This window comes from Corvus moneduloides, chromosome 8 (genome assembly GCF_009650955.1).
Source record: "Corvus moneduloides isolate bCorMon1 chromosome 8, bCorMon1.pri, whole genome shotgun sequence".
NCBI lineage: Eukaryota > Metazoa > Chordata > Aves > Passeriformes > Corvidae > Corvus > Corvus moneduloides.
In genome coordinates, this window is record NC_045483.1 from 16,841,498 (window position 1) to 16,856,655 (window position 15,158).

General features: G+C 35.3%; 1 protein-coding gene across 4 annotated transcripts in view; it reads right to left on the bottom strand.

Annotated features, from left to right (window-relative positions):
* The window catches only part of PCGF5 (polycomb group ring finger 5), a 65,885-nt gene that overhangs the window by 14,020 nt on the left and 36,707 nt on the right, over positions 1 to 15,158 (bottom strand). For all 4 annotated transcript variants that reach the window (XM_032115602.1, XM_032115605.1, XM_032115603.1 and 1 more), the window contains 5 exons: positions 10,077 to 10,173; positions 5,493 to 5,548; positions 5,314 to 5,373; positions 2,007 to 2,155; positions 788 to 886 (listed from right to left, as the gene is read on the bottom strand). In XM_032115602.1, the coding sequence (XP_031971493.1) occupies positions 788 to 886; positions 2,007 to 2,155; positions 5,314 to 5,373; positions 5,493 to 5,548; positions 10,077 to 10,173 (461 nt within the window). The remainder of the gene's footprint in view (positions 1 to 787; positions 887 to 2,006; positions 2,156 to 5,313; positions 5,374 to 5,492; positions 5,549 to 10,076; positions 10,174 to 15,158) is intronic.

Below are 15,158 nucleotides of genomic sequence, written 5' to 3' on the forward strand. Positions count from 1 at the left end.
ATCAGCAGACAAACATTCCCTATATTTAGCTACACTACACAGTATCTGTTTGAAGAGAAAGCCTTGTGCTGTATTTTGAAGGCCATCTTGCTATGCCAGTGCTCTTTCAAACCCAAAGATACAAACCAGAAGTACTGTAATTTTCATTTAAAAAAATAGATTATAAAGAAATTTTTAAAAATTAGTTTAAAAATAATTATAAATTATAAGAAAAATGCACTTCAAAGTACACAGACATTCATTAACTGAAAGCAAAAGACAGGAAAAAAAATGATCTTACTGTGAAAAATTTCCAGTTTAAACTGTATTATAGCATCTTACTAGTGCCTGCCACTGCAAATGTTTGTCAATATTTTCATTACTAGAGCTATGTTTTCTGGTTTTTAGACAGAAAAAAAAAGTCAAAATTTTGAAGTAAGCAGATTCTTTGTAACACAAGGCATTAAGGTACCAGACAGATTAAAAACCAAGTAACACCAAAAAGGCTGGTCAGCATGTCATGACACTGTGACAAACTCCTGTGTATAGCTATAAACCTGTGCACCAAACCTAACTCAGCCCTACCCCTGACTGAATCTGGCCTACCCTGCTGCTTGTGCTAAAGGCAACCTGCCCTTCATGGAGCCTTTGGCTCCTGTAAGAGAACAGGCTGAAGAAATAGTCTGGCTTCAGTCTAAATTCCTGTATCCCTGGAAAAAGGGGAAGTGGGTTTAAATATGGTTGAATTTCACAGAAATGTATTATGTTGCAGGGAAATAAAATACAAGCATCTTTCTTTCAAATGTACCTCATAGGAACTTGGAAGTTTTAATTTTAAGCTGAGAAACTTTTTGATAGTTCCCACGGTCACTCGAGTAGAACAGCGGATAAATTTCTTCATTAAACCCTACAGCAACAGCAACAAATCAGAAAAGACATGTTAGAAATTCTGGAAAATGTGAGCAATCTTTAGGGCAAGAACAGCTGTAACTGATACTTTTTTCAATCAGTAACCAGTTTTACTGCACTCTCTTCTAATTCATAATGACACCATAGGTTCCTTTTTGTTCACTTGTTTTCAAAATTTAAAAGATGACAAGCAAGTTCATTTGACCCGTCTCTGGTTCTAAAGACATTTCTAAAAGATACAAAAGGGAGGAAAGAAAAAAACCAAAACCCAGCTACCATCAAAACCACCAAAACCCCCAGAAGAACTTAAATAATCAATGTGTTTGTGTTAGTTATGCTGGGGGTCAAACAAATGTTGCATTCCTTAGAAGAGTTAAGAACCTCCAAAGTTACACATGTAACATAATACACAGAAAATATAAGTAGTTTCATTAGAAAAGTTCTTAAATATATTTTTCTTATTATTCTGCTATTTGCAATTTAATAAAATGTTATTAAAATCTAAGGTGATTTCTAAAGATTTTCTAAAGACTTTTGTCTAGACTCAGTATGTTAGGTAATCTCCTTCAGGAACAGAACCCAAATATCCCTAATTCTTAAAACAGCAATTGGCAGGTATTACTCTACACGTTTTGCAGACTGAAGTGACCTCCCCAAGGCCATAGACAACATACCAGAGTCAGGTCTACAGCTCAGAAAATCTGGATCCCAGTCATTCAGTGCACAACACATTTGATAAGCAGGTTCATTCTGGCACGTTAAGACAGTGATCCTGAAGGTGTGAGGCAGCTCACCTACAGCTACCTTCATAAGTACCTCTATGGTATGCTGTAATCTGTTGTGTAATGCACTTATATACCATCAAGGCTGTAGACCACAAAACTGTAACCCAGACACAAAAAAAATTCCACTGTCACAGATGGATTTCTGTACAGAACTGTATTTTTCACAAAATATCAAAGATACACTGAAATGCTTCTAACAGAAGGACAAAATAAGTGTGGAGTGGGAACAGGTCACCACATTAAAATTTATTTTTAATGGTTATAAAATCATTTGGTTCCTGTAAGATGCTATTCTGTCATCAATAACTACAGCACTGTTTGTTTGCTACTCACTTTGACGACATTATCTCCTGACTGCCCATTGTTGCGTAAACAGTCGAGGCAGATTGCAATCTGTGGGTCACTCCTGTGGTAGTCTTTATCTTCTTCATTTTCATCACACTCCTCATCTACTTTGGGTTTATCAGCTTTTGGACTTCCATCTGTAAAATACAAAGATCATATTATTTAAGTATAAAATAATTAAAAATCACATATTTGAGAAAAAAGGCATTTTATGAGCCATACTTTTTCTTCACATTAAATTTACACAATTCCAACTCAGTGCATTCTTAAACTGACCAATTTAAAAATCTTTGAAAACAAATTTTTACTACTGAAATTTTAATGCAATATGCAAGCAACAGATTTCTATGGAACAGAAAATTAGTCAGTGGACTATATCAGGTATGGCTGTCTACATCTGATATGTCCAATAATTAAAACCCTGCAACTGTGCATGCATCAGGATCTCTCAGACACATAAACCTAGTGTAAGATGTGGCAGTTCACTGACAAACATAATGTTTTAAAATAAACAATGGAATAACCAATCCCAACATTTGTATATCAAAGTAACACAGTGAATCAATTCCTATTAACTGTCTGTCACAATAATCCAGGGAAGACAAGTTCCTGTAATGTAATCATGAGGTAAATTAAAGCTTAGATTTCATCCACTTTTGACCTGATCTAAGTAATGCCACTGTAAGAACTCCAGGTGTTTCTCCCCAGAAGGATTTTACAGCTATATAGCCATATATTTACTTATTCCCCCTTAAAACCAAAAAATACAAAGAAAAGAGGAAAGCTCTGTGAATTTTTTAGCAGAGCTTATATAAATTACATAATCGCATATAATGTGTTATCCCCTTTCACTCATGCTGTTAACATGTTCTATTGGTTCCTTGTTTAAAACCCTTTGGAAAAGGAAGCATCTCGTACAGTTTAGCAAGGCTTAGCAAAGTTGAGCACTCAAATGCTAAGACTAGCAAGTACATCTAGATAAGGCTGCAATGTATGTAAATAACAACCATAAAACGGAATAAGTTTCACAGATTTAGAATACAGTATACAATAATCTTATTGTATACATGTGGTTTTTTTCTGTATCCCCCACTTACTCATTTTGATTTAAAACAAAGGCTGCTCTCTGTTGGAATAAAACACTACCACAATTAACTGGAATAAGCTGCTTTCACATTTTTAAAAAAACTTTCAGATCAAGTTCTGCTGCTTTCCTACACTTACAAGACTTCTAAAGGAATTTAGAAGAGTTCAGATGAGAAAATAGAATGTAAACTTTAATAAATACCAAGCCATGACTAAGTTTCTTGACACAGTAATTAGTTCCCTTTGTCAGTTTACATATTCTAGATGAGTTTTAAGGTATATTCATTACTTTTCTCTCTTACAGTTTTTAAGTTTTCAGTAATTATAAAAGACTTGTCCCCAAGTCCCTACTGATGCATTTAGTTGAATTTGTATCATACATACATTTTGTTCCTATCATCTTCCTATGAACAGAATTTATAGTATCAAACTAGATTTTTTTGCCTTTTTTTTTTTTCTGAAAGTCCAGGAAGCAAACTCTATTAACTCAGCAGGTGCAGTCTACCTGTCACAAGCATTTGTTCAGTTCAGGCTGGAGAGTACCAATGAGTATTTTTTCTCTGCATCATGGTATGTTTCATCTGTCAACTCTTTCTGGCAACCACTCTCCTCCTGGAGTCACCAATGCCTGAGATATGCTTTATTGTTTGGGGATTTTTTCCTTCTGGTATGTGAAAATTTTAAGTCCTGGGATGTTTTTACAGATCTTAGATGCTTGGGTTGGGAACTGTGCTGTGACCTGTGGCACAGGACATAACTGACAGACTCTTGAACTACAGGAGCAATGTGATTGCAGGGCATGGTACTGACCACTGAAACAGTCTCTTCTAACTGAAATTACTCTCAGCAAATAATTTCTTCCCAGGCAAGATTCTAAATGCTTGTTTATGGCAGAAAATAGCTTAAGTGCTCATATTTTGACTCAATGAGTTGTCATGACTTTTGAATGGTTTATAGAGACAAAGTTCCATAGCCCCAGGATACAGTCACTAATGGAGTTGGATACATCTGTAGCTACTAAGAAGTGTATTTGGTGAGTTAGAGCTTTCCTCTCATTAAAAAACAATCCAAGATCTCACTATCCTTATTAACTCATCTCCATAAGGTTTACCATTAAATCAGGAGAGGAAGGTAAGAACCAGAAAAGTAAGTTGGTGAAAAGTACATTCTACAAATTCACAAATTATCTGTTAATTCTTTCTATGTATATAGCAGAATACCATTTTCTAAACAGTCAAGAAATGTCTATATCTCACAAAAAAATATTCTAAGTATTTTTAAAACTGAACAGGTATGCACTACATAGTATACTGTAGTCAAATAATATAATTTAATCTAAACTGTTCTGCAGTTTTTAATTTATTTATATAATGGAGAAAATAACATTGTCCCTTACAATGGATGCCAAATGCAAATCAACAAAACTTGTGAGAAAGAAAATGAAATGTTACAAAGTTGAAAAGAAGACATTATAAAGAAATGAGTGCAGAAGAATATTACAAGATGTTTACTTGACAGTTACCCTTTACTGAAAATAGCTATTTTTTTAACTTAGCAGAGTCTTTCAAAAGTTCTTTAAAATCAAATCAAACAGGCTACAGTATTAAAAACCTGATGTCAAACTAAAGGGGCATAAAACCAGCTGGATGTAGTCCTCACTTAGCACCTCAATACTGCGTTTCAAAGTTCATGGGTCAACTACAAAAAATGAAACAAAACAAACCAACAACCAACCAACCAAAAAGAAACAAACAAACAAAAAAGCATTGTGGAATCTATATAAAACAATTATTTAGCATGTGTGGAAAACTGTTTTACTACTTGTCATAACTAATTCTTGACAACCTCCTACTTAACAGATGGTCAAATTTGGTAACAGAAAGTAATCTGTAAAAACTGTGCGAAAAAAAAATCTGTATCTTGCTGTATTAAGAAAATTAAAAATTCAGCTGGACAATTGTGGGAGCATTGCAAGTGAGAGCCTAGGGTAATGCAAATAAAAATGATGGTAAAACAGCTAGTGTTTGTTAGCCAACTGGTTAATAGATAAGCAGCAGTATACGGAGGCTCATACCACATTTGCACAGTCACTACAGGTTTTCTGTAGTAGCTTTGAATCCAGTAAAAACAAAATGTACTTGTGTGAGTGAAGAAACCAGTCTTAATAAGCAGTGTTACTTAACATATAGAAGAGGGAAAAAATCATCACCTTGTCCATTTTCTTGAGGTTTGTTTTTCTTCCAAAACTCGATCTCTCTCTGCAGTTCCTCTAGTTAACATCAAAGAACAGTAATGTGAATTTTTAAATCAATATCAGGTATATAATCAGAAACAGCCATATTCCCTCCGCCAACCCAAACAGCTCCCAAAACCAAATGAGAAACTTACGTTCTCGAAGTCCAGGCACCAACTTAAATATAATTTCCTCTAAGGTGTTATCCAGCCTTTCAGAAGGAAAAAATACATTTCACATTAAATGGAAACCAGCATTTACAGTATTTTTAGTGTTTAAATGAAAAACACATTTGAATAATGAAATGAGTTTCATTTTTCTGGTAAATAATAAATCCTGTCAAAGTCAACTGATTTTAGCTTGAGAGACAACATACATTAAAGCTTATCTCAACCACCTCCTAAATGGATTTATCATAGAAATAACTAAGGCATTTATTTTTTAATATATAAAGAGAAGAATGAAACAAAAGAGAAAAAACATTATACTCAAAAATTTTTATTTTTTGAATTTGTATTGCCTGCAAACAATAGTGTTACTAAAACAAACAGACTGGAAGAGTAGTATCCAATTTTAAGGTCCAGTTCATGACTAGTAACCATGAAAATTATAAACTCCATTATCATATTAAGTGTTGAAGTGCTTTGGTAATAAGCCTGTTACGACAAACTGAACAGACCATTCCCTACTTACCACACCACAGACAAACCAGTCTTGGCAGGATAAAGAAGACCACAGAGCATCCATGCTGCTCTGACTTGACAGTTCTCAGTACCCAGTGTAATTAATTTGAACTATTTGAATCTGCCATGAGTTGGTACACCAGAAGACTGTACACAGCGCAGGTATGTCTTCTGATACCCTGCTATTAGTGCCAAAACTAGTTACTACAGTCCCTTCCAGTGGGCACAGTGAAGTGACCCTTTTGTTGCTGAAGCTAAAATATTTTTCTTTCCTTTTCTCTGAATTTAACCAACTCTTCTATCCATTTAGTTTATCATCTGCTTTCTAGTTCTACTTCCTCTCCTGGTCTCTTGTCCTTCAGTTTCCTCTGTCTTTCATTCTGTTTCCTTTTCCTTCCTCTCCTTTGCCCTTTATGTCATCTCTTGTCAGCAGAAACTCCCAATGCCCACAGCCTAAACAAAAACTCATGACAAAATAAAATAATAAATAATACAGAGAAATTAAGTACCTTGACATTCAGTCAGAATCTGGCATATTTTTAATTCCCTGATTTTTTCACCTCAATAACAATCTATTTTTTTACATATATATTTGCAAATACACCCGTGTACATGGTATTAATAATACACAATAAGCCTGTTTAAAAAAACATAGCTGTTCTGTCATTTGTTTACCAACAGGGGCAAAGTAGGAGTAAGACTGAATGTTTTTATTGTTGAGGAATGCCTAAAATCCATATAAATTGATAAAAATTATCTTAGAATAAATACAGGAGTATTCAAGGGTCTCTTTACAGAATTTGCACTTGTACAAAAAGTACAAAATTAGACCCATCACCTAACCATCAAGTTCTGAGACTAGTTCCCTGTGGAATCCATCAGTAGATACAATCATACCCTAGGAATATTCATGTTTAAGCTACAACCACAATCCATTCTTAATTGCTTCTTCTTAAGGGGATGACAACAACAAAATCCAGCAAGTGAAACACACCTCCCATAAAACAAAGCAACATAACGAGCACTTTCTCAGAGGTAAGAAGGAAATTAAAATTGTAAGATGTCTGAGTGCTTGATTTCTAATAGATGACAACATAGGTCATCTGTTAGGTCATCAACGTACCAGATGGTGCATCTCGTAGTCTCCTCTGTCAGTATCTAAGGTAACTACAGGGTACTGCTTTCTGTGAGGTTCCCACACAGAGCACTGGGAACTTGGGAACATGTCTTAGAAATGGAATTCATTTCACACTGTCAGAAAGCTCCAACCTTCATAATTTACTCATTAAAAGAAACTAAATAAGGACTTCAAAAAAGAACATCACTGCCTTAATTAAAAATCCCTCTTTTCCTCAGGATGGTATAATACATGCTGGTTTTCCTTCAATTATTTTTGAAAATTCCCACTTAGCCCTTTCTAATTTACCTTCAGTGGCCCAGAACAGAAGTCACTGGTAATGCTAAAATAGCAAAAAAATCCAGTATACTTTGCAAAGTTACAATGCTAGAAGCAAGAACTGGCTTCCCACTCTAGCCAATGACTTTATTTTCTTTCAAAAACTAAACAAAAACCCCTTTTTTTTCTTTACAGAGGATAAATACTGATCAATACTCTGACAAAGGGCAGAAAAAAAAAGCCCTATCTGATCTTTAAGTCCAGGGAAAATAAAATGTTAGGGAAAAATGAAATTTTTACAAGATTCTCAATTTCAGATGCATCTTACAGTGTTCCCATAATCCACATATGTGAGCACTCTGACATAAAGATTTGTATTTGACTCACATCAAACCCATTCCAAAATGAAACTACTTGAAAAAGGTGGTCTCAGTCATTTAATATGACACTTCCTGTTAATGCTGAAACAAGATTGATATTTTAGAGACACCTCTTTCCACTCCGACATCTTCCAACCATCTTCCAAATCTCCAAACCAGAATGTAGAGAAAGAAGAACCAAGCATTTCTGTCAGCTTAGTATAGTTTCTTTTTTCACCTCTTCTATAATACTGAATGAGTTATAAGATCAATACTCTCTGATAATCATCAGCAAATGGGAACCAAACTAAGACTATTGCTCAGGAAAACTTGCATGCACAGGAGTACGCTAGCAAGAGAAAAAGAAGTCTGCCTTCGTGACATTGTCAACACAGACCCTATTGAGTACTGATGCTGCAGAATTCTGCTAAATCAGTAAAGGGAATTCTTAAAACTTAACACTCTTCCTACATTTTCATTTTAGAGCTCAATGTTGAATTTGAGGCTTACTGAATTTCAGACTTAGTCTGGTAGTTACAACAGACCCTAAGTGCAGCCAACTACGAGATACATGTAAAAAGCTCACATAGTTATGAAGTTACTCAGAACTGGGTTTAGAAGTACTTTATAAAGCTTATCTGAGAGATCTTAGTTACTACTATGTGGTGTTCAGCACGATTTCTCAGAAAATGACTGCATTCTTTAGCAATGATCTCTATGGTCAGAGTGCAAGACTTGTATTAAAGGCTGATCTCTATGGTCAGAGTGTAAGACTTGTATAAAGTTATGCAGGCAACAGCCAGGAAAGATAATTCCATTGCACTGCTCATGTGCTCTTCTGATTATTAGTTTAGCAAATGTTTAAAGTTGGTCCATAAAATACAACCAGGAAACTACTAACTATATGCAGTTTCTTGGCAAAGAGACCAAATGACTCAAAAAGGAATTTCAGGAAATAATTGCATAGAAAATACCTCTTCCCACATTTGGGGCTTGTGCTCTCAACTTTCCTCACCCATCTATAATTTCCTGCTCAAAGGACATTATTTGTTTACTAAACATCTACTACATGTTTCAGAAAATGCATCTTTCATCTCATGTGAAGTGGTCCCACCAGAATAAAAGAAATATTTCTAAATGCTTTTGTTTTCAGCTTATTAGTAGCCTATAGCATGTTCTGTTATGACTCACACAGCACCTCAAAAACTGACAGGAAACCAGAAAAATACTTACGGTAAACACCTACATAAACCTGCTCAGCCCTCTCCTTCCAAAAAACATTCAGATGATAAAGACTTAGGCCAATCACACCCTTTCCAGTTGCTGAATTCAATCTCTCTCAGTTTCCCTCTTTGTATATAACTGAAGTATGGGAATGGTTGTGCACACACGGATCAGTCAAAAATCAAAGCAATGTATGAAAAATTGTAACAAAAACAATGGCACCAGGAAATAATACCAAGCCTAGTAAATTCCAGATGTAAATTTATATTTTTACATTAATTTAAGTCCTCGTAAGTTCACAACAGTATTACAAAATAATAATACTGGGGGATGGGGTGGAGGTAGAGTTGGGAGTGAGGGCAGGGAGTGCCTTCATCACTCTAGGAAAACATGAAGTTCTTCCACTTATGATGACATTTCTTGATTTCTCTATCTTACGAGATGTCTATCATCTTTTCTTTCAACATAACATCACTAAAAGTGAATCCAGAATTTCCGGAAAAATAATTGTTTTTGAAAAGATGTGTTACTGTGATATAGAGAAAAATCTCAAGAAAGGGTATTTATAATGTAAAAAAAATTTTCATTAATGTCTTTACATTAATCTCACAGCAGATTTCAATCAGACTGGCAGACCTATGCCCTGAAAAACATTGGTTTTTGCATGATTCTTTTTCTATATTGTTCTAAGAAGAAAAAATTTGCCATGTGGTTTGGAATGCCCTAAATAATTCGAAAAAAGAAACACTAGCATTTAATTTCATGTAAAGAATAAAAGGTATCTGGTTCATTTATTTGCTTAATAGAAACATTAAAATGCTTTTTTTTTTAGACTTGTACAATATAATCACTCTTTGTCTTTCCCTTATGTTTCCTCCTTTTATTACATCTGAAAAAACTCAGTTTAGACTTCAGTGGGAGCTGAGAAGATGACAACCTACATGGCTTAGAACAGTTAATACATGCATTATAAAAATAAACAAAACAATCAATTCCCTTATAGGATAAAGATGTTAAGATTTTTTTCTTTTTCTGTTGTTCTTTCATTTCAGCAAATATTGTGAAATAGCATCTTACCTTAACATTTCTAGTGGATTGGTCTCATGCACTTGGTTGCCACACCTGGGACAGTCATTGCTGTCTTCAAAGTGCTGAACGATACAAGTCTTACAAACTAAGAGAAGGGGGGAAAAAAAAGGAAAAAACAACTTGAAAAGATCTAAATAATATTGCTCAAGTATGACCTAATGATACGTGGTAGCTACTTCATGCATCAGAAGTGAATGAGTATTATCTTAAAGTAAATAATTACAATGAATCTTATCTTGTTCCTCAAAACCTTAGTTAGTTCTGCTACGCTGAGACACCAAGGTCAGCAGCACAGGTTGGACAAGCACTGCTTTAAATGATGAGATATTTTTGCTACTTAGAACTCTCCCAGAATCATAACATGTGAAGCCCATAGCCTGTACCACTTTAAAGAACAGGTTCTCTCAGAGAGCGTGTGCTGGGGAGCTTCAGCCCAGCAGAGCCCACCATCACCTCAGCTGATCTGAAAAGGACTTACATACATCACTTCTGTTCCAGTGGTGTTGCTTGCAGCTGAAAATACTGGTTCAAGTACTCATTGTAAGAGAAAAGTTCACAGAAATTGTACGCAGGTTCAAAGTGTTTCCCTTTTGACACAGTGCTTTCCAAAGCAATGACAAAATTTAATATTTGAATCAACACTTAATATTTGAATCTTTCAATGAAAAACCAGGATCATGACCATGGCAAGTATCAACAAACCCAAACCAAAACCAATGTGAATTTAAAAACCAATGAACTGAAAGTAAACTAAACAAGGTGCTACACTACTGTTGCTTCCAAATGATTAATTACAGACTCTAGATTTTAATGTCATTAATAAGAAAATGGAAGCCAAGATGATGAGAACAAATATGCCTGCTATTATTACTGCACCACAATGCTCTGGACAGAGATACACTCTACCCTCTGCTTATTATTAATTCACCTACACTGAAATAAGAACTGCAAATTCATCAGTAAATGGACTGAAAAAATAAATGGACTGCTGTGATTGCAATATGCTTTCTGCTGAAACACTGTAATTTCTTTCATCAATTACCTAAAGAAGCATGAACATCTCTAAACAAGTTGGTAAATCCTAATTGTAAGACAACTTTAGGAATCGTGAAATTCAACAAACAAAGTCTGTATTTGTATTTGCCTTAGAATGCTCAGAAGTGTTACATCAAATCAGCTGATGCTGATAACACACACATTAAACCTCCACGTTGGTGTTTCTTCCAACTGCTTTAAGACACTAACTTAAAGACATTAACTTCACAGCCCAAGTTTCTCAAGGAATTGTGAAATAACACTTCTGTCAGTTGAGCTGAATTTTCAGCAGCAGTACCTGATAGCTCATAATCCTGGTATCTATATTGTGCTGAATACACTGCTTCTGTCAGGGGAAAGTGTATGGGTTAGTGGTGGGTGATGACGATACTGATGAGAACCACCAGGGTAAGAGTCATCTGCTATCTCAGAAATGTCATTAGTTGGAAAGTTCAATTTAAAGAGTATGGGGGGAAAAGGGCTGAGGAGCAAGTATGATAATGAAATTGTGAAGTCTAACACAGATGCAAATTATGGTCATTTGGAAATTCAGCTGAAAGTCACTGAGGTAAGTAACAAAAGGGTTTGGTTTACTCTAGACCTCTTCTAACTTGACTTCATAAAAACTGAGCTTAAAGATAACTCTTTTTCAATGGAGTTTCATCTGCTAACTCCCATAATAAAGGAAGGAGCTAGTCTTTATTTTTAAAATTTTTTTGGTAAGCCTTCTGTCTGGCATAAACAGCAGCATCTCTATGGAGTCTTTCTATCCTGACACCAACTTAAAATGATAAAGAATAAACAAAATGGAAAAAGTCATAAAAATGTAACTGGAATTGGTCAGTATTTTGGAATTGATAAGCTCAACCCCTAACCTTCTCTTATTTGGAAAATGGCCAGGCTGGATGAGGCTCTGAGCAACCTGAACTAGTGGAGGGTGTCCCTGCCCATGGTAGGGGGGTCAGAACTAAGGGTCTGTTCCAGCCCAAACCATTCCATGATTTTTTTTTGCAATCGGACTTGGAGAATTAGCACAAAAATTATTCAAAAGGAGAAGGAGCTTCGTATCAATTCCAGAGCGACTTAGTTTTTTTTTTCCATAAGCAATTAGAATTAGCCTCCTTCTGAAAGAATTTCCTTGCATTTTAGGAAAACTTTCTGAAATTCTTAAGAGAATTTAATTCCCTTCACTTGCTCTCAGGATCTCTGCTCCACTCATGTCAGAGAAGTTCTTGAAGTCTTGAAGAGATGACATTGGTCTTACTGCTTTGAAAAGGACTCATTGATTTGTCTTGTAAAGATATTTTAAATTTGGGCTTCCTAGTTTTACTGTTTTGTTTTCCAAACTAAAGACAAATATGGCCTATCTGAGCTATAGCTTTCATTTACATCTAGAAGAAATCTGAAATTTACTATTCAGAAGTGAATCCCATGCCACGGGATCAATAACTAACACACTTATTTAAGTCAGATAATTGACTCCATAGAATCTCCCAAACACTGCTAAACATAAAGCGTGCTAATGTCCACAATAATGTAACTTGAAAAAATATTTATAATATAAACCAATCTATGGATAGGAACTGAATTCCTCACTCTGAATATATTTTTGTGCTCTCTTTATACCCTTTTTTTTTGAGAGGAGATGACACCCTTGGAAGGTATGCACGGTCCAAGAAAGGACCTAATGATTAATGAAGAGTTTCATTTCCAGTGTAAGAAAGGTCTCTGAGTAGAACATATACAGAGGAAGCATCATAAAGGAACCAAGCAGTCCAGTCCTATATGGATGTTTCCCTATGCCAACAAACACACAGATCTGGATCATGTGTTTGTACAGCCAGCTCCATGCCATAAAAATCCCTTGAAATTGTAAATCAATACTGTAGTAATATAAAATAACTTTTGCTTTTTCTCATGTAGACCTATGGTGCTATGAGGATTTGCCCACCAAAACTAAATGTGATTCACCACCAGCAATGTAAAGGAAAAAAATACACATAAATTCTAGCATGCAAGAATAACGAACTGATACATGATACTCCTAGTGGGATCATCAACCAGTATTTTCCTGTATGATAGGTATAATCATCCTCTGTTACTCTCAATGTAAAACACTGAACATTTCTCACAGCCTATCTCTTTGCAGTTTCAGAAAATGGGATAAAATCTAAGTATTGGGTGAAAAAGCCAAAAAGGGAATCTTTAAACACAATTAAATTACAAATATAGTTAATTCATTAGGGAAAAAACCAAACTCCAACCCAAAACCCTTTAATGCTTTCAGTATAGATTAACAAAATAACACAGTTTCATTTGCTTTACTGTAGGTCATGGTAAGGCAGCAAACAGGCAAAAGAAAACTGCTTAACCAAAATGTACAGTTTGCAGAATTTTGAGCTATATGCTACACATGCCACTGAAATGAGAACCTGAATTTCGTAGTTGCATGATGACATTTCAGATGAGACACAATAAAAGTTAAACTCACAGAAGATGACTTACCACAGCTGATAAAAGTACTTTTGTGACATATGCTAATTGGCTGGCAACCATAACAATGCTGTTTTCCAATACAGAGATATCTGGTTCACACATTCTTTCAGATCTTTATAATCAGATGAAAAATGCAGATAGAAGTGTCAAGACTGTGCTGTATGTCACAAACAAACAAACAAAAAAAATACCTGCCTTATGCATATCTACATACCTATGTATCCCTCCAGGTTACTGTTTAAATGTTGATTAATAAGGTACCTAAATAAAACTTCATATTGCATTTTTAAAATAAAGTATTCTACAAGATAAAGTTTAATTAGTTAATTGTGGTACAAATTCTTTGTCAGAACTCATCCTTTGAATTCTTCCAAGGATCTCCTCTCTCCAAGTTAATCACTCTGATGCAGTGAGCAAAGGAAGGGCACAGGATATGCACAGCTAGTGGAACATCAAACCCATCTCAGTGATGGCACAGAGGTGTAACGAGTAATTTTGTATGTTTACTGAAGTATTTAATTATCTACCTTAAGCCTACTTTAAAAGCACTTACTTTTAGGGGAAGTGTTTGCTTAAAAACAGGACAGAAAACTTCAATTCACTTAACCATCCTTTTCAGAACTATACAAGTGGGACTACTCCACTCTTAATTACAATTACCAGACACAGTCAAACTGGATTCTCTTCTGTTAAAAAGGAGAGAGAATTTCAGTATGTGATGACCAAGAAAGACTTTTTGTGTTGAAAACTATATCAAAATAACATTTAGGCCCTGCTACATGCCATTGACTAATGCTTCTGCAGGAGAAGGAGTCTGAAAGCAGCTCAGCTCGCTTGTCTGAGGGTGAGAAATTTTGCTGCACTTAAGTTTTTTTGCTGTCTTCTGTTGACAGCATAGGTTTTTAGCAAAATTTGAAAACCACTCTGGTAAATTTCCTGCAGGGAAGGACATTTCTGAAAGCTCCTAGACTGCCTTGGTTGGCAATTTCTTAATACAAGTATTAGAGAGACAAACTAGGAGTAATGCACCTTTTGATTTCCTGTTCATAAACATGGAAAAGCTGATGACAAAAACAGCCACAGAGGGCAAGATTCGTCTTGTGGTGAGTTGAGCATCTTGAGGAAGGATACAGTCTTAAACAGCACAGTTAGGATTCTGAACTTCAGGAGATGGGACTTTAGCTTGTTTAAGCAACGGTTCATCAGATTTCCCAAGGAGACTATCATTAGAAAGAAACTTAGGAGAGCTGGCTGAGCTATACAGTCCACTGTACAGGGAATTTTGTCAGAAGAACTGCTTAGTGAACAAGAATTCCTTAGTGCACATGGCTCCTAATTAATCCACAAAAGTAGATCATATTAGAAGTGGAAACAAGGATGGGAAACAAAAGGATATAAAATCACTACTCTGGCACTTGGAGACAAAAGAAGGAAAGTCAAGGCCCAGCCATAGCTAAAACTAATGAGAGACTTGAGGGAATTGTGTAAGTATGCTAGTAGCTGAAGGAAGCTTAGACAAAATGTGGCTGTTAATGAATG